The following is a 20,783-nucleotide window of genomic DNA, read 5'->3' as shown; positions in this document are numbered from 1 at the left end:
AGCTGCAACTGTTGATAATTTTTCAATATTTCTATGCAATGTATCAAACACAGTTTCTTGGTGTCTCTCTATAGCATGCTGAAAAACACAATATTCATTTTGTCAACAAAGCCCGTATGTCTAAATTTTAGTGATATTTGAATTATACAAATGCACGGTACACGTAGGCTGTGTTGGCAAGCTGTATATTGGACAGCTAAACATGCTGAAGGGAGTAGAACAAGAACGCAATTGTATAAATTGAACAAAAATTTTCACATCTGATTGTACCAATAACACAAAAGTAAAACTTTGAAGAGTAAAGACTCTAATTTAAATGGGAAAATGTGTGACTAAATGAAATCATTTATTTTTTATCAAATTTGCCATTATTACACCCAAAATTTCTGAGATTAAAAACATTAATTTCATGGAATATTTTCACCTTCCAGTATCTGTCAATTTTGTAAAACATTTATAAGTGGCATCTACCATAAGTTATATATGTCTTTTACTATCACTCATTGCATGATCTACATGTGTGCATCTATGGCTACAAGTTCAATGACATTGTAATTTCTGATTGCTTCATTCCTGCACAATCACAAAACAGAGTCAGTATATAAGCACCTTTTCCAAATTATTTATTCCTGTTTTCAAAATTTTAGAGTACATTTATCAATCACACACCAATGGCAGTGTCAATCATACCAGCAGATACAAACAATAACTTACATAAAGCATATAAGAATCTCTATGCCATTTGTCTTCAGACTTCAGAATGAATACTTTGGGATGGTTGTTCTCAATTCATAAACATTAAAATAATTGAATTTACACCTCACCGCTTTCTATCGAAGATGGAATAGATAGCAATTTTATGCTCAGATATAAAGAATATTGTGTCTTGCCATCAACACAGCAGCTGGAAATGGGGTAGATCAGTTGAGGACTTTTTAAAGTTACTTGGGTGTCACCCATCAAAAAACAGCAAAATCATGCGTGATTCTCGAAAATTAAAAAACACATACATATTTCTGTTTGGCTTGATGGCAAGACAGACAATTCCTCGGACAGATTCATTTTTATGGAAAAGCCAGTTAACTGTTAAGGTGTAAATAACTACACAGTACAGCCATTTACTAAAGAGTTTCACAATATTTCTATGTATGGCTTTAGGAATTATTTGGTTGTGAAACTGCAACACTGAATATAACTTTTTATGAAATGACATGAAAATGACTCTCTCTTTGTCCTTGTTGATAAATGGCATTTAAAAAGAAAGTTATCCAGGAACAATCTGGTAATTTTTCTGTGTATGATATAATCTACTGTAAACTATGCAGGCTGCCATTCTGTACTGGTAATGTGCCAAGCTAACTTGTAGACCTATCGAAAAGACACTGACTCATTTTATAAAATAAAAAATAAGTGAAATGACTCGAAGTAAGTTTGTCCACTAGTCATTGTAGACATGGCCATGAACTTCATATAAAGCATAGCAAATGATGCTGATCACACCAATGGAGTTATTTCTTCATTATGAATAAACAAAGTATAATGTTCATTTAAGAACTATTATTTGAAAAAAAAATTAGGATTTAAACATTTTCTAAATGTTCAACAAAATCAAGTTTAGACGGATCGGATGTCTATACATCCACATTACACAAACTTCAGAACCTCAATATTTTGTGCAGACCACTGACAAATGGTTTAAAAAAATTACAGAAATAGATTACTTTATTTACACTGTATTTTACTGATCCTAAAATTTTACTGAAGGATATTTATATATTTAAAAAACTGCACACTGCAAAATCATTTCATTCTGATGTTATGGTTCAATTGTGATTTGGAATAACTTTAATCACAGACATCTTTCTAGTGTCTGTGCTGTGATCAAGATTCATGTGCCCTGAAGTTTATTCAATTTCTGTGTCTGGATGCTTTCTGTTGAAAATTTGACTAAACCTTCCAAAGACGTTACAAGACTTTTCTGCCTGTATAGCAATCTCTAGTAATGTCAGTTGCGAAGTCACTAGCAACGTAATGGATGATGTCAAAAATCATTTCTAAAATTGTCAAGTGAGACACACAACCAATGTTGGGTACGACCTCATTAGTATACACTTTGTATAGTTTTTACAAAAAAGAAAGTATTGTTACTGATGTACACTGTCCTTTTTGACGTCAGATTACGTCAGGTTGTCATCCATGAATTTCTGGAGTGCGTTGAGTCGAGCATCAATTTCAGACATCTCAGCTGATCTGTTTTGATAATAACCATTTCTGTGAGCTGAAAGTATGAACAATGATCAGCTGGTTATGACAGCAATCAATATACATCATTTCATCTTGACCCTTGCATCTATAACTTCTTGAACAGAGGGTTCCTTCTAGTTATACAGTAGATACTGTATAAACCAAACACCAGTGAGACTAGAAAAGTTGTTCAGTTTAGAGAGGTGTTCAATTTATGGACATATTGAATAAAGGGTCCAATCATGCTCTCAAAGTCACTTAAAATACAGGAACTTTCAAGGAATGTTCCAACAATATTCAAGGAATTTTGAGGTCCAAAATACTGTTTTCCTGATGTCATTTCTAAGATATTTTCATTTTTTTTACATCATTTTACATATCATTTTTAAGATATCATGAATAATTATTTTGCAATTTTTTAAAACCATGGGTAATTTTCCTTGACATTCAAGGACTGAATTTTATTTTCAAGGGCTGTCAAAGAGGCTTGAAGTGTACGGTCTGTGGGCATAGGACTGACATATCTGTTTAGTATGGACAGTGTTCTGGTTTAGACAGGGTCTGGATTACACAGGCTTTACTATAAGGTGTATCAACCATTTCCACCACGGTTAAAAAGCAAACAGACATAATGTGATACCACTCACCAAAAACTGCCTTGTCAACCATTGATGTGCACAGTGCTAGAAGATTTTACCATTGTAATTTTTAAGTATTTGGCAGCATGGCCTGGACACTTGATGGTATGCTTAGAAGCATATTACATTGTTTTCAGAATTAAGAGGTATAGGTTTAAAACCATGGATTTCTATAATGTTTCCCTGACTCCTGGTTTACAGTTGAATATCATCTACTTTACCCACAATGCATAACACAACTGCTGTGTACCTGAGATTAAATATACCTCTGAACAGGTTTGCCGTTGCCCTTTGCCCTTTTACTCATCATCAAAGCATCTTTATCAAATCATAAGTCAAGTATAACCCTGTCATCTACATTTGCTTGGAAATTGGTTAAAGTAATACTACAATCATTATAACATACTAGCCATGCTCTTTTACACCTTTGTGTAATAGGTAAATTTCATTTTTCAAATCAGAGATACAGAGAGACTATAAATGTCTTTGAACATTTGTTTACAAATCTGAAGTTAACCTAATGTTCAATTTACCGTACTTGGACACACTTACCTGGTGATTTGTAGTCTAGAACATCTCTTTTCTTGATTTTTCCAGAAGATGTTGTCAGTTTTCTAATTTTCTCTAGATCAGCTGCTGGATCAGGTGTACTCACAGCTGTGATCATAGTTAAGAAATCTAGTCTGAATTCTTACATAGAAGAGAGCATGAATTATTGTGAAATCGTTTCAACTTTACAAGACTGACATGCCATTGCAATATTTAAATGGCTATCAGGCAGTCGAGTCAAAGAGTTGACTGAGTATCATCCATGATGATTCTATTTCAATCTTTTAAGTCCCCAATGATGATTGCATTATATATCTTCAAGATCATCGATAATGACAGTATTAAACCCTAAATACAGTAATGACTTTCTTAAACCCATGATATCTTGCATAGGCAGTAAAAATACATGTACCCAGTAAGTGACGTATGGCTTATTGGTGAATAAGCCGAAGAAATTGAACAGTACATTTGAATTCAAAGAAGGGCAAAGGGCAGATTGAAAAATTCGTTGATTGAGGGCGCTCTCCATTATATCATATAGAATGCCCAAGCATCATAAATTTCTGAGTCAAGGCAAAGGGAAACCACAGCACTCATGCTGCACAGTACAACTTTTTTAAAGATTTGCCTCCAACATGAACAAGTCATTGATTAAGCATACGTCATCTTGTATTCATGTTTTCTAATGCTATATTTTCAACCTAAGCAGTACTTTGACCGATTGTTGGTATTGTAGAAATTATTTCTACATTTCTACATTACAGTGATGCAGCTTGATTCAATGTTGGATGAATACAAATTTCTAAAAACGCAGAATTCAAAGCGACAAAGGATATCTTCTTGTTTTGGCTTTTCCAGAGCTAGTTCTTCCACTGCGTGGCATAGGCTGTGAATTGAAAGAAAACAGAAATAGACCATTATAAGATAACCAAATGACAGATTTTCATGACCTTTTTACATCCACACATAATGGTATCCACTATTGAAGAAATGTGATCTTCAGTTTCTATTCCAGCAAAATAGACTAAACTCTTTCTATACAAAACTTGATGTCCTACAGGAAAAGTACTAGTAACAGACAAATATTATTATTCTTTTGTTCTATATGCATGTCAGCATGATAGAACAATGAAAATTCAACTTTTGAATTTCAGACTTGATTGATTTAACTTTCATTACATTGTACACTTACAAAGAGCAAAGATTTAAAGTTTCACCCAAAGATCAGCAATCGCAGTGAAAAGCTTTTGATTAGAGAAACAGATAACTTCAAATTTACTGATATATGAAATTCTGACTGGCCATATGACCTGTGTTCTGTGGAGAAACTGAATGTTTGACTTTAAAAATGATAAGTTTGTAAAAACTTAATTTATTCCACAGGTGGCATCAAAACAAATTCATGAAGGGAATTACAAACAAAGTTTCACAAACATTTCAGAGTAGGAGGTGTATTCTACAGGAGCAAGTTTGCTTCTTATTAATGCATAATTTAGAAATGGCCTGGTGACACAGCCTTTGTTTGTTTGATTGTTTTGTTTATAAATATTGGTTGTCTGTGGTCTGTGGTAGATTATAACTGTCCACATGTGATGTGAATAGATACATGAATAAACTACCTTTGAAGTGCTGGATGATAGCTTGCTTCTATCACGATCAGAAGTGAGCCACCGAGAAGAGTTAGTTATCATGAGAAGTGAGTTATCGAGAGAAGTGAGTTACCATGAGAATTGAGTTCCTAAGAAAGGTGAGTTGCAATAAGCACAGACAGTTCAGAAGTACATGTAGGGAGGCACTGTGGGGCAGTGGTTAGGGTACCAGACTCACTATTGGATGAGGATGGTGAGTTCAAGACCCGGTACGTCCAGAGCAACAGACTCACTGTCAGACCCACTGACAGTCAGATCGAGACTCTAGCACAGTGTTGTGCCCTGAGCAAGGTACTTTACTCCTCATTGCTTCATTGGTTAGTGGGTTATGGGTACCTCATCCTGTAATTAGGTTCGCATGTTGGATGACTAAAAAAAAAATTTAAAAAATAAATAAATACAAGACCTACCACATCAGGGCTCATCCACATGGAAGATGATGATGTCTTCCCTTTCATCACATTTTGAATTCCTCTGAAAAATCAAAGAAATAGAGAAGGTTTGAATCTCAGATGCAAAGTGACGACCTTGTAACCACCGAGATGTAGTTGTCTGTGATCTACTGGAGTTAAATAAATGTAAGAAAAGTAACACTGTAACACCTTCATAAGGCAGACACCTTGTTTTTTTGAATTAAAGAAATACACTACAACTGCACCAACATGGATGTAACCATAATATGACCAAAACTGGCAGACATCAATAAATTGATCAACATTCATGGTTTCAAATATGAAACAAAACAAGTCCTATCCATCTTGAGTTGGGTGACAACATAAAAACTATGTAGCACCTTACATTTCCATGGAATCTGATGAAGTACTGAAGTATCAAGTGTCTTTGGAGAGTGCTGTAGTATCATCAAGTGTCTTTGGAGAGTGCTGTATCACAAATCCATACAACTAAAACAATGTGGTTCATGTAGCTCACCTTAGTCTTGATGACTGCGATCCAGCTGATGCATTCTCGATATCACTGAGTGAAGATGTCCTGCTGCCAAGACTACCAAGAGATCCACTTCTACCACGTCTCAGTCTTCCAGTTGAACCTAATAATCAGTTGTAATTAAATAAGTCTACAATCTGACACAACAACTACGTAACATCCAGTAGTGACATAAATATTACCATTTCTGTGGGGTTTTAATATTTTATTATTACTGGTACTTCTAATGATACAATGGACAATTTAGTGAACATATCTTGTATGAGTTTACATGGGATACATTGCTCACTAGGATAATGACATGACCCAACAATATGACTGTTTTAAAGGTATACAGTCACCTGTAATCTAAATATGCCCATATATGGTCAAAGGGGCATTCCTTGGTATTCAAAATGTCCATGTGAGGGCGTTGTTTTTAAAGAGCGACCACCCGCTTAAAATCTGTGATTGGTTAGATTTTCTCTTTCCATGGTAACTGTGGCAAAATTGGAACAGGTGACAGTATACCTTTCATGGGCAAGATATGAAATATGCTGCTCTTAGATCAACAAACAGGTGTCAGAAATTTGAAATATACCAGTCTGAGATAAATAAATTGATAAGAATGATTTTAATTATGACATATTGAGATCACTAAAATAGATGACATCTTGTGCATACTCTTCTGAGGTCAACAAAGTTCAATGTCAACTGACATCATTACCTGCATAAAGTGGTGAAGGTCTACTTCTGACTCGTTCAGCTGACAAGGAATTTCTGTTTCTTTCCAAAACACTGTGTCTTTTCCCTCGGTCCCTTCAACACGAATAGCATACGTAATATCAATGAAAACATGAACTACATTTCTAACTTACATTCTTGTAAAAGATCTGAACAGTTCAATTATCTGTGGTTCCAAATATTGAACAGAAAGTAACAATGGTACATTTTAATACATATACCTTCTTATTGCAAATTAAAGTATACAATCTATGTGACAAAATATAGTTTGGATATTAAAAATGCATTTTTGACATGAAATAAATATAATATCTTCCTTCACCCTCTGCCATTGTAAAACAACCAGTAAATGGTTTCCTAAACATTCCTCAAAATACCACAAACTCGTACTGTGTGGAAAATTTTGCAAGGAGATTCCCCACATCAAAAAGTTTCTTACCTTTTTAGTTTGGCTTCTTGCTGTCGTCGTTTTTTGTCCTCAATGTAAGCTGTGGGATTAAATCTTGGAACTCTAGCACCTTTGAAGAGAAATGGTAAATTTTATAAATTTTTGTAATTATCATTGCTTGTTCGTAACAAGATGGAGTTTTTATAAAATTTCTTCACCTTTCGTGCAATGATGATTTAATCATAGGACTTTGCAGTTGCACTAAAGACTAGACACCTGTACTTCACCACTCATCTCTGACAGTTTATAGTGAAGAAACCCTTGGTCCTACACATGACAAGCCTAATGACTAATTTAGAAAAACAACAAGGGTACTTTTTAAAAAGAAAAACACGAGTTACAACCTTATTTCACACATCAGTTCATTCTTTTAAAAGATTGTTTTTATTGTACAGATCGTTTATTGCAATGTCAGATTACATTCTCTGAGTAAATGTTATAGAACACCATATTCACAGGGTTGTCAAGAGATACAGGCAAGTAACAGCACAATTATCATCTCTAACATCTTATTAGGATTTGTTCTGATCTGGTAAGCATTCCAAACAACACTGTTTGGTACTGTGCAGAGGACTGCTTTACAAAACATCTATGCACTTTGCGGCCTATCTTTTGTTCCCCAAGCTACCTTTAACGTATTCTCAACTGTAAATCTCTTTGTTCTCAGTTTGTCCCTCACAATTTCAGCACTGGTGATCTATTCTCAGAGAAATAAATGTAGTTCATACCAGATGGAGATGGTGTATTACTTCTAAATGATGAGACTGATGATGGTCTCTCTCTTGATAGAGAACGCTCTCTTGATGAAGATCTGACATCACGTGATGCTGATCTTGATCTTCCTCTGTCTCGTCTCTGCGATGAAGAACTGCCAGGTATCGGTGATGCTCTACTGACTCTCCTAGTATGGATATCAACAACATAAATTATAATCAATAATTTGGATCAAGAACTGCCAGGTATGGGTGATGCTCTACTGACTCTCCTAGTATTGAAATCAACAACATAAATTATAAACAACACTTTGGTTAAGAACTGCCTGGTAGAAATCAATAAAATAAATTATAGACAATAATTTGGATAAAGAATTGCCTGGTATCGGTGATGCCCTGTGAACTCTCTCAGTATTGATATCAAGAAATTACAGAAATTACAGACCAAAATTTTGAAGAAGAGCTAGCTGGTATTAGCAATGCTTGATTGCATCTCTCAGTACAATCAAAGAAAACACAGCCAATGATTTGGAAGAAATGGCATGGAGAGATGCTTGACTAACTCACAAATTATTGTGCCACCTAGCTTACTACACTTCTGAATGATTTGAGTCAATTCAGAAATTTCTGAAAATGTCTTCGCTATAGCTATGTCCTGGTACAGTAACACAAAAATCTTTTGTGTCAATGCAAACTTTCATGGAGTCAGTAGTGTATTAATTTAGCCTTGAAGTTACCCTAGTGTTGGTATTGACATGAATAAGGTAAACTGAGGCATAGAAACAAATCACTTGAGCTGTGAGAGAGCAAACATTTTTTCCAAATGAATGAAAATGAAAAGAGAAGAAATTGCAAACTTACCCTCTTTTGTAGACGGCCAATTCATTTGTTAGACTCTTAACCCTTGCTCTTAAATTCCTTTCACTGGCTCTTAATTCTTCCACCTGTTATTTCAAAATAAATCCATCAAATACCGTAAATTATTTCAAAATAAACCCATCCATTAATCCCTTCTAAACATTATCATTAAAACTACCATATACATGTCTGTTCAAGGTAACTCCTCTGCATTTTCATTACCATCATTATTTAAATTATTCAAATCTGTCTTTAATGACTGTGTTGTACACATTTGTAGTTCTCTTTTTTTTTCTTTGCTAGGTTCATGCGATACTATCGGATCAAGTTGGCTAAGTGGAATCTGCCTGGAGGACAGATACTCAGAACAATTTTTTCTAATATACCATTTTAAAGTTCTTTTAGTAAAAAAACTTTCACCTTCTCAGTTTTTCAAAACTTGAACATTTTCTTTCTCTCTACTGAGTTAACACGTAAGGGATATGATACTCATTTTGACTTGGTTTCTCTAGTTCAAAACTTTGCACAGTCACCCTTGATTTTTATTCTTGCTTTGGTAAGAGGATGGTTGAAAATTTCATCAATGAAAGTTTGAGCAAAAGTTGATGTCTTTTACTTTCGAGGGACGTACTACCTTAAGAGGTGCTATCTACACTCACGGCCCCCCCCCCCCCCCCCTGGAGTGACTTGTCATACATAATGTAATATTTTGGACTTGACATTTTCAATGTAACATGAATGGTAGGCATGACCTAAAAATGAATTAAAAATACAAAGATTTCCCCTGACATATCTAGCTGATAGACACATACATTTTACTGATTTGGCCTGATAGCAAGTGTTGTGAACAATCTTCTGGGTACCTTAACATTTATTATACCAGATAATTTCTATTGAATCGGCCAAAGAAGGGTTAAATATTCAAAAACACTCTATTGCCTTGTCAAAGACTAAACTTACCTCATCCAACAAACTCCTGTAATCTGAGTTTCTCTTATTAGCCTGTCTTCTGTATTTGGCTTTCTCAGTCATAAGTTCTTCTTCAAGATTTCTTACAATATTTTTCATGATTCTGACTTCCTTGGCTGCTGTTCCTTTGTTTGTATTCTTAATTTCTCTTCTATACTGCATAAATGCTGATTCTATTTCATCTTTTTGTTTCAGTAACTTTTCATAGCTGAGTCAAATGAGAAAAGTAATATTTAGAGTACAATAAATTTACAGAATGAAAAAGTATGTGAGCAAACACTTAATAATTGACAATATGACTATTATTTACTGTATTTATGAAGCTTACACCTTTGGACTCAACCAGTTCAAATCGAAATACAACCCTTTGAGCACGAAAGTCAATTTTTGTCATCTTTATAAAATATACTCCAGTTAGGTTTTTTTTTAAGATTTTGCCAAAATTTTGATAACAAGTCATCGTTGATGACACAGTCCCCGCTTGTCCATTTTGTTATAATCTTTGGTGTCTAGGTAGCTGTGGTCTAGGTTGCTGTGGAATGACATTGATGCAAGGGGTGCATCAGGCCTGTGACTTGCACAATAAAGTAGGAACGTTCAATAAATGACTCATCTCTGCCGGTAATGACCACTGAAGGAACTTTGATTACATCACACATAACGATGCCCTCACTGCCTCTAGTGTCATGACGGCACATACTATACACATGGTTTGGTGGAATTTTCGAAATGCTATGGGATCGGGTATGTTGTTGTAATCAGCCATCAGCCATTTCGAATCATATAATGAAACAAATTAATGTGCACAAGAATGCAGCCATAGTATTTTATCTTTGTATCACGTTTGAACAAAATCAGTCTATCGAGAGACAGTGACCTATGTTTATGTTTCAAAGACATAAAAAAATCAAACCAAAATTGAAATCAAATGGCTGTCTATTGACCATATGGATCATAGCACAAAATTAGTAGACATGCATATGTATGCCATAGTACTTATCTTTGTACCATGTCTCAACAACATTGGTTAAGGAATATTTGCATATGATTAAGCCTCAAAGACATGAAAAATCCAAAAATGACCATCGGGCAGCGATATTCGAAAAAAATGACAATCTGGCAGCCATATTGGAACATGTCACGAAGTAAATTGACATATTGTATGCCATAGTGCTTGATCTTTGTGCCAGTTTGGACAAAATGGGTGTAATGACCTTTGAATTACGCTTCAAAGACATGCAAAATTCCAACAAAATGGCAGTTCTGCAGCCATATTGGATCCTATCACAAGGTTAATTGATACATGCATATGCATGCCATAGTACGTGCTTTGAATTTGTGCCAAGTTTGAACAAAATCGGTTCAAGGATGTTTGAGTTACGGTTCAAAGACATGAAATAATCGCAAAAAAATGGCCGCCTGTCAGCCATATTGGATCATTTCACAAAATAAATCGGTGTTCATATGAAGGGCATACTGTTTTGCTTTGTGCCAAATTTGAACAGAATCGGTTCAAGGATGTCTGAGTTATGGTCCAAAGACATGAAAAATCGCAACAAAATGGCCGCCTCACGCCCATATCGGATCATATCGCAATATAATTTGACATGCATATGTAGGCCATAGTGTTTTGCCTTTGTGCCTAGTTTGAACAGTATCGGTTCGAGGATGTTTGAGTTATGGTTCAAAGACACGAAAAATCGCAAACAAAATGGCCGCCTCGCGGCCATATTGGATCGTGTCGTGAACTTATTTGACATGCACATGTAGGCAATAGTGTTATGCCTTTGTGCGAAGTTTGAACAGAATCTGTTCAAGGATGTCTGAGTTATGGTCCAAAGACATGAAAAATCGCAACAAAATGGCCGCCTCGCACCCATATTGAATCATATCGCAAAATTATTTGACATGGATATGAAAGCTGTAGTGTTATGCCTTTGTGCCAAGTTTGAACAGAATCTGCTCAAGGATGTCTGAGTTATGGTCAAAAGACATGAAAAATCGCAACAAAATGGCCGCCTCGCGGCCAATCGCGCCAAATTCGATCGTATCACAAAATAAATCGACGTGCATCTGTAGGTCAAAGTGCTATGCCTTTGTGCCAAGTTTGAACGAAATTAGTTCAGCAGTGTCTGAGAAACTGTTGATGACGGACGGACGGAGGGACGGACGGACGGACGGACGCACAGACGGGACCCAATCTATAAGTCCCCGCCGGACTTCGTCCGCGGGGACTAAAAAACAGCGGCCAATGGAATGTGGTGTCATTTTGGTCAAAAAATTTCAAAAACTTACAGAAAAATTCATAAAAATTGGGAAAATATCGCACTTAAATTTTGTTGGGTAAAATAACAGCAATCAAAGGGTTAACAAGGCATATGGGCAGTAATCAAACTGTATTTAGAGTGAAAATATGATTTTATGAATTACACTCACATTTTAGATACTTTTTTCTAAATTTTACAAAAATCTTCTATGCTGAGAATTTTCCCAATGATCTCTTCAGACTTAAATCTTAAGTGGTATAGAAATTCATCAGAGCTGACTTCATCAACAATACTCATCAGAAAACTGAACGTACATTTTTACACCATATAACCTCAAAGTTGTCATATGTATGGCAAATGGGAGCTAAAAATGATATTTTGTCTGCACAACAGCTTAAGTTGACAAACAAATCCTGAGATCTTAAATTTTTTCTGTAGTCTTATGCATATGTTAAATGCATATTTTTGCTTGATTGTATTGTATCGGTATGATAATTTTATTTCAACAATACAAATTATACATGAAAATATTTAAGCTCACTGGAGGCAGATTTTATGGATACTTACTTTTTCTTTAGTAAATTGAATTCAGTTTCTCTGAAATCAGAATGCCCCTGTAAATAAAACAAAATAAATGAAATTCTTTGCCATTACATAGTATGCACACCTTCAAAATATAAAATTGTAACATGTAGTTCCTGATCTTGTGTTTGATAATTTGCTCCTAGACATGAAGAATTCTGAACTTTCAATTACCTATAAATTGGTACAAAACTGACAATATCATGTCAAATGTCAAGGAAAATCATCCTATCACAAACTAAATATCAGTGTAGGTACATGTATATACATCAAAGGACCAAGAAAATCACATTCACTTTGTGTGTCTCTTGTACCCGTGTCAATATTTTTGCAATACCCAATAACCAATAATGACATGCCTAACCATGAAATGAAGAAATAAATTTAAAAGTAATCAGGTAAGGACTTTCCCAATTATTATAAAGTTTCCATATAGTTTAATATGTTTTACTAGAACCATAGACACACAGTGATGGACACTTTGTGTTTCCCTATAGATCCAATAAGTACAAGCCAACAAGTACATGCCAATAACACGAGTGTGAAAGATAGTGTGGTGCCAAGTAAATGCAGAACATACATAATCATAACAATTATTCTAAATAATTAATCAATCAATCACTTGGTTAGATGAAGTCTGTAAAGATGACAAGGCATATCATTATGATATGAATCCATATTTAATATTTGGTTATGACTGACAAGATCAGCTAGCAACACTTCTCGATATTTGGTGAGATATTTTGAAAAGTTCTCCAAAATCTGAAAAAGTATGGTAGCAGATCTCAATGATCTTACTTGTTTTTTCAGTCTTTTGATTTCTTCCCTGAGATTCCGGACTGTTTCCTGCAGCAATACAGGATCTGGTTTCCCAACATACGGAAGAGGTAATGGATAGTGTATCCTGAAAAGATAGAGATGGGTGACTGTTAGCTAATTACCAAAATGCACTTTGGTTGCAAAAGAATCCTCTTGTATCAGACACTCAGTAAAATAGATAAAATATTTTTTTTGCAATACTCATGACCCTATTCCTGGAATGCCAATATCTTCCTTTTAATTAGAACATTCAAACCTTTAGGATTTACATTCCAACGTTCATGGGTAGAAGTTGAATTCCATGCACTGGTTACAGGTACTATCAATTTATGAGTTTATTTTTTGTGAACCATTTTACTTGTGATAATGATTTAACAGTGATGACAATGAAGTAATGCATTGCTTACCTGTCAAATTCAACTGTGTATGTTAAGATGAGATATCGTTTGGTATTCAAAGCTGCTGTTTTAGCTCCAGGTATAGTTCTGGTACCAACACCGGCTTTACGATTCCTTAGTAACTCTAAATCAGCATACGTCAAGAGATCTAAAGACACTGATTCTGACGACTGTCATAAGAAATAATAAATATTGCTTGTTAACTTCACACTGTTTGGTATTACTATTAACTAAGCTCTGCCTTCATGGAATGAAAGGTTTACATTTGATTATTTCAATTTGCATGATTTACACAATTCTGTGACATTACAGATATCAGTGTTTTCTCCAGGTTTCTCTCACAGCGAGGGAATGTCACCACCCTGAAATATTTGGTGTGGAGTTTTTCTGATTGAGGGGGAATCATAATAAATTATGCAAATCAAATTATGCAAATTACAGTTTATCAAGGTATAAACTAATTAAGGTTTGAGTGTGGGTAAAATATTAAATTAAAATCAGTTTCCTGTTAGTCCATCTTGTCTATGTAGGAAATGTTTACACCATGATATACCAATATATTTTAAGCTTGCACCGATCCTTTACACTTTATTCACATAAATTCAGAAAGTTTTGTAATGTACCGGTAATAGCGGAGGCAAAGTCTGTCATGTTACACCATGGGTACTAATCATGGTACAGAATACCACTATCAATACTATGTGTATATCTATATCTCAAGATCTCATTGTTGGGGTGACATTGCGCCGTGTTTGTGATTATTTAAGGGGGAGCTCGATAAGACAAGGGGGAAATTGCGCAAAGGCACTTTCTGGAGAAAACACTATAAACAGTCAAGATAACTTGCATCAACACAGAAAAGATCACCAGAGTAAAGTTAGAGATTGTTTGATCAACTTTATGTTCTTGAAACAAAACATGTATCACATGTTTATTTGAATTTCTCAAAGGCAGTTCATAAATCAGTAAATTGACAGTAAAGTCATGAATGAAATTTTACTCTAAACGAAACTATTGAGGGGGTTAAAGTTACGTGTCTCTTTATGGAGTTTCACTGTACCATAGCCACTATATTTACCAGTAGACTCTCTACCTGCCTTTCCTTGGGATATAGAAGATGGCATACCCCGGTACAAGGGGTACGCCGGCAAATGTTGAAATGTTTTTTCACATATTTAGCGACATTAATTAAAATGTCAAAATGGACAGACTGCGAATCAGTGTTATTGATAATTATTACCAATTTAAGCATGCTACTATTAGATTAATTTTGCACAAATAAATCAATGTTTTAAAACTATTTTTTCAAATTTTACTCAGGAAATTTAAACCATTTAAACATTTAATTCTTGTATCAATAGTTGAAGACATTTGTGAAAATTTAAACATTTATTCTAAAGTATTTACCTTTATGACAGCAGACTCCAGCATACTGACAAATATATTAAATTGCTTGAAGTTACCAGTTTTATGAGTCAGATCTTCAATATCTATGGTATGCACAAAACATCATAAAGCGGATGTCATCATACTGTTTATATTGCCATACTACAGGTGAATATTTAAGCAATAAAGCACACCCAGCGATGGTATACCACGAGATTTTGACCAGTTCACGACATACATGCACGAGCGATAGCGAGTGCATATATTAAGTGAACTGGTCAAAATTGAGTGGTATACCTTCGCTGGGTGTGATTTACTGCTATTATATCATAACAGGATATTGAAATTCTTGCATAGAACGTCAAAAAAAAGATTTTGGCTCTTGCCGAGAGCTTGCATGTGTGCCAACCATGGTATACCGCCAATATACCACGATTCTTTCCGCGTCTCGACCAATCAGATCACTGCATTTGCGCCATAATATACTGGTATGATATAATTTATAATTTATACCTTAAGCATTCACAAATGCCGTGCAAGTATCACCTTGAAACCGTTTAATATTTGAAGCCATGGTCTTTCATTATTATCAGCCATTAAAAGTTTCAGATAATACAGCACATGTCATTTGAGTTTGGAGTTTCAGTGTTTGGCACACACATTTCTTGACTGTGAAGTACAATTTGTAGTACTTAAACACACAATATCAAAGTATGTGTCGATTGCCACGCATTGTCTTATCATGCAAAATAAATACACTGTAGCAGAACTTTTACCTCTCGAAAAAGTAAGTTTTTCCTTGATTCAGACGTACAATTGGCTCAAAACTTCACAGTCTCGGTCAGCCCAAGCATATGTCTGTACGTGTCTCTGAACAAGTCTCAGACAACATAAAATGCATGTCTGTGAGGCTGTGTGACGTCTGACTTATGGTTATCCTCATACCTTCTCATATGTAGTTTTGCGTGACAGGGCTGTGTGTATAGCTGATAAAACACAGCCCTGCCACGCAGAACTAAACTTTTCACATTTATCGCCTTGGAGTAAGCCATCGAAAGAATGCACAATACAAAGGCAAGAATATATGTCTGTGGAAAGGCAACCAGCAGTGATCTCCAGCAATTGATAGTGCACAAAATGTACAAAGGCACTGGTGGTGATAAAGCGATTGGTTTCATAGTTCATACAGTATGTACAAATGGTGAAGAAAGGTTAGATATTTTGATTGGCAGAATCGACAGTAAAGAACATTTCGGTATATTTTTTGCAGGACCAGTTTGGTAACTCACCCTTACAAACTACAACTGCATTACAGTCATGGACAATAAGTATTACTGAATGTTGATTGACATTGAATTCATCAGAAGCCATCAGAACATGAGTGCCTGAGGCAGGCGTTCACAGCCACCAAGACAGAAAAAGCCACCGCACGGCCCGTGGGCTACAATTATTGCTGCTATCAAAACTGATGAGCTGTCGATCACAAATCATAACAAATTAGCAGCAAGTCATTTCCATAAAGACTAGCTCCAATTTTGTATTTATTTCGATATTCAAAATAAAAAAATGACTTATCCGTACAAACAACGCAGCTTGTTCTTGTCAAAATGGTCAAACCTTGTGGTGTGATTGACCATGGTGAGGTAATATGTTCTGTAAGCTCCCTCCATGGGTTGACCGGGCTGTAAAGTTTTGAGCCAATGAAACGCCTGAATTGAAAAAATACTGTAACTGTCACATTCTCGAGAGGTAAATGCTCTGCTACAGTGTCTTTATTTTGAAACATTTGGCATGATAAGAGAACATGTGGCAATCTTCACATCCTTTGATGTGTGTCAGCGTAAAACAACTACCAATTCCGGACACCTGGTGTCACCACAATTTTGTGGTTCAAGATGACCCCATTGCCTTTGTTATTTTCGATATATTCCTTGGACCTGGTAAATATCATAGTTACCTAGAATGATAATGATTATTGGACCTGATTTGATGTCTATTGTATGTTACAGTCAAGAAATCCTCCTGTGCCAAACAATGAAACTCTAAACTGTAAAAGTTAGTTTAAACTGGCAAAGCGTAAAATGTTGTGTGTAACAAATTTGAACATCTTTCACGACTCCTCAAAAGGTAATAATTTTCACTGACATGTCTGGATAGGAAGTACATAAACATGATGGTTTTATATAACTCACTTGAACTGCAAGCAGCAGACTTTGTAACTTGTTACAGCAGAGTGTTTTAGAATAATTTTGGGGTACTTTGATTTTAATGCTAATTTTATAGCTCCATCTGTAACTTTTTATGTACATTATTTTTCTCCCATTTGTACATAATAGTTTCTGGTTCAACTCCAAACATGTTGAAATGGCATATGTTTACATGTAACTCGTCAACACAGACCGTACGTGTTAAATGTCCAAAGTTATTGTTGACAACTGAAATTTGGTAAGCACAAGAATTTATTTATCAACAATAAATTTGCACATATATGTTGTGTTTATACGACTAATACATTGTCAGTTTGTTCTGTGGTGTACAATAGGTGGTGGTCCAATAAAATGTGCTCGTTTTCTAAAACAAAAACTACCGGTATAAATTTTTTCTCAAAAGTAGTACAGCCATTGCACCTTTTACTAACTTGACATAATGATAAATAGGATAAAAATCTCCAATAAATATGAACTTGATCTGAAAACAAAATGGTGAAATTTTAAGAGGAAACCAGCTTTACTTTAGTATTAACTGGAACATTATCTCCTCCATAACATTTGCTACTTCTATACCTAACAGCTAACTGTCAACCAAACAACAATTGAAAAGTAAACATACAAGTGTAAGGCCTTTCAAAATGAGAAATTTATGTCCTGCTTTGATTCATGATGTAAATTTCTGTAATTAACCTGTTAAAGTTTGTCTTCGCACATAATCTTTCAAGTTTGAAGCAGAAACACGCTCTGTTTCAGTCTCTGTCTAACTGAATGATAACATGTCAAGACAAGTTTTGTTGAGGCACAACACTCCAGAAGCATGCGCTTGCTTCAAAATTAAAAAACAGAAAGATTTTTTTTATACTTACATGAAGAATCAAAAGTTCCTCTCCATTGGTCAGCTGTGAGTCTGTCTTCAACTTCAACTGTCAATGTTGATGCATCTGACACGTTCATACTCACAATATACTCCATTCCACGGAATGTGTATACACTTGTAATCACAGTGTTGGTGTCTTCCTGAGTACGGGACATTTTGTCACTTCTCAGTACGTTGCTTAAAATTAAACGTTCCGTCTTTTCAAAACAATGCAGCTGCGATAAAACTTTACTTTGAAACTCGCCCGGTGTTTACTTCAATTTTTTGAATGGAGTAAACATGCCAAAGTTACGGTAGACAAATCCGCACGCAGAACGTACACTTTAGACCGGCAGTACAAGACTGGGACCATGGACAATGTTCTTCTTTCCAGATTCTGAGTACTGCCGAGGTTCAGACACAGTCGCTCTCCTTCGGAGAAAAAAACCTCTTGAAAATAATTCTCTAGACGTTTTCCTTCCAGAGATACATGAACCACCGTCAAGTCAAGGTTTCCAGTGCATCGACTCGATTTGGAATAATGAACAAACTTGACTCAACTTGTTCCTTCGTCGAGTTAACAGGTTAACGTTATACACCAGATTTCCGTGGGAATAATATTTTAGTGCCAGGGTGTCACTACGTTTCCCGCACGAGTTACCACAAAAATAAACAAGTTCTTCTGTAACTTTGATAATGTACTTTTCCTAACATGTGTATGACGTGTCAAGAAATAAGAATAATTTGATAAATATTACCAAATACGTGCCTTCCCGGTCACAGGACTTCGAAATAAGCGCCATTACGATGTTGACAAGTTTACTCTATTGCGCATGCGCATTATCTCATTTCCTGCCTCTCTTTGATTTGTCTCTTCAGAGGGCGCCGTTTATGACCTCGGCTTTCCAGGACGCGTTCAAGCCTTGTGAGACTTGAAGGATAATGCATCCTGAATACATTTACATGATGATCTTTGTAGTTAAATGACTGATTTTTTTTCAGACAAGTTTCATTTTAATTTTAACGCATTCACAGTTATGTAGATTTGTTTTATTTGCGACTTTGTTGAAATAAATTTATCCTTTTCAAAAGTGTCACTTTTGTTTTAGAAATAGTCCAATCACAGGAATACCATGCAATTGATAATCTGAAGTGTCAGCCCCGTGTCAGCCCTCTGCCATTCGTTACTGAAGGTAAACAATCCATCAATTTCAGAAACAAAAATATTGAAAACGTTCATGAGGTGAAAACTGGCTCCTAATCGTCCAAATTGAGGAAAGCCTCGTATGCCCGTGGAAGTGCCAAAATTTGATGCTTGTGCTTGTTTTTTATTTTGACCTAGTGTGTGTGGAATGGTATAACCATCCACTTAAGTACAGAAGGACTGAGAAATTCAGATTGTACTTATCTTGAATTTACAATTTTGCAATAATGACCAAACAGTGAACATTATGCAACACTATGTTTATTTTAGTAAATTATGACAGAGCTATACAGGGAGCAGGTAACAAGAGACCGTTGGATTTAATGTAGTTCTGAAATAAGGAATACCAAATAATAGTCATATGTATTTGAAAGTGTGAAATACATTTACAGTTCATACAAAATACTGTATTCAAACTTTAAAATTGACACTTTGAAATTCTTATTTTACAACTGACAATTTCATATATATATATATATATATATATATATATATATATATATATATATATATATATATATATATATATATATATATATATATATATATATATATATATATATAACACGATTGGAACTAATTTGGGATAATTGGGTGGTAAAGTAATACCGATTTAATCAACAAATGGAATCTCCTCTGCTTTTCTTTTTACATTTCACACTTGTTTTTATAAGTAATTTGTAATATTGGAACATTCAGCTATACGGCACCTAATACTTTTGAGAAATTTGAAAAATAAGAAAATCCAATTATCCCAAATTAGTTCCAATCGTGTTATATATATACGAAGTATGCGGTTCGACTTGTCCGATACAAAGTGCTCAATACAAAAGTAGAGCGAGATATATAAGGGCTGTTGGAGAATTGATTTTACAATTTCATCTCTACAACGTTGTTTCGTGAGTCGCGAGACTCACTCGTCAGGAGACTAGACTGAAGTGAATCTACATAGGGTATATTGTTGGTTACGCAGATGGTGGAATTTAGGTTGAGATTGACAGTTGTTGCGTAACAATATATTGCTGCTGCTATGAATATTTAATGTTTATGGAGAGGACTGATTTACTTCGTTGGATGTATTTATGAGTGACTAGTGACTAGTTGTTGCATAACAATGTCTTGCTTATGTGACGGCATGATGACACAAGTTCATTTCTTTTATTGTTATGCAACAAAATTCCACCATCTGCGTAACCGACGATGCGTATCCCATGTAGATTCACTTCAGTCTAGTCTCCTGACGAGTGAGTCTCGCGACTTACGAAACAACGTTATATATATATATATATATATATATATATATATATATATATATATATATATAT

At 35.1% G+C, this 20,783-nt stretch overlaps 1 protein-coding gene across 1 annotated transcript; it reads right to left on the bottom strand.

The window, feature by feature from the left end:
* Nucleotides 1-602: 602 nt before the first annotated feature.
* LOC139143211 (centrosomal protein CCDC61-like) lies at nt 603-19,073 on the bottom strand. The gene is made up of 15 exons (XM_070713360.1): nt 18,265-19,073; nt 15,210-15,292; nt 13,812-13,972; nt 13,384-13,489; nt 12,571-12,617; nt 9,728-9,944; nt 8,771-8,853; nt 7,925-8,097; nt 7,188-7,266; nt 6,732-6,823; nt 6,011-6,128; nt 5,491-5,554; nt 4,268-4,317; nt 3,435-3,541; nt 603-2,278 (listed from the first exon to the last, which is right to left on the bottom strand). Exons 1-15 carry the CDS (start codon nt 18,428-18,430, stop codon nt 2,178-2,180), a joined length of 1,647 nt encoding a protein of 548 aa, XP_070569461.1. The 5' UTR covers nt 18,431-19,073; the 3' UTR covers nt 603-2,177.
* Nucleotides 19,074-20,783: the final 1,710 nt, after the last annotated feature.

Source organism: Ptychodera flava, chromosome 11 (genome assembly GCF_041260155.1).
Source record: "Ptychodera flava strain L36383 chromosome 11, AS_Pfla_20210202, whole genome shotgun sequence".
NCBI lineage: Eukaryota > Metazoa > Hemichordata > Enteropneusta > Ptychoderidae > Ptychodera > Ptychodera flava.
This window is presented reverse-complemented; position numbering and strand designations above follow the sequence as displayed.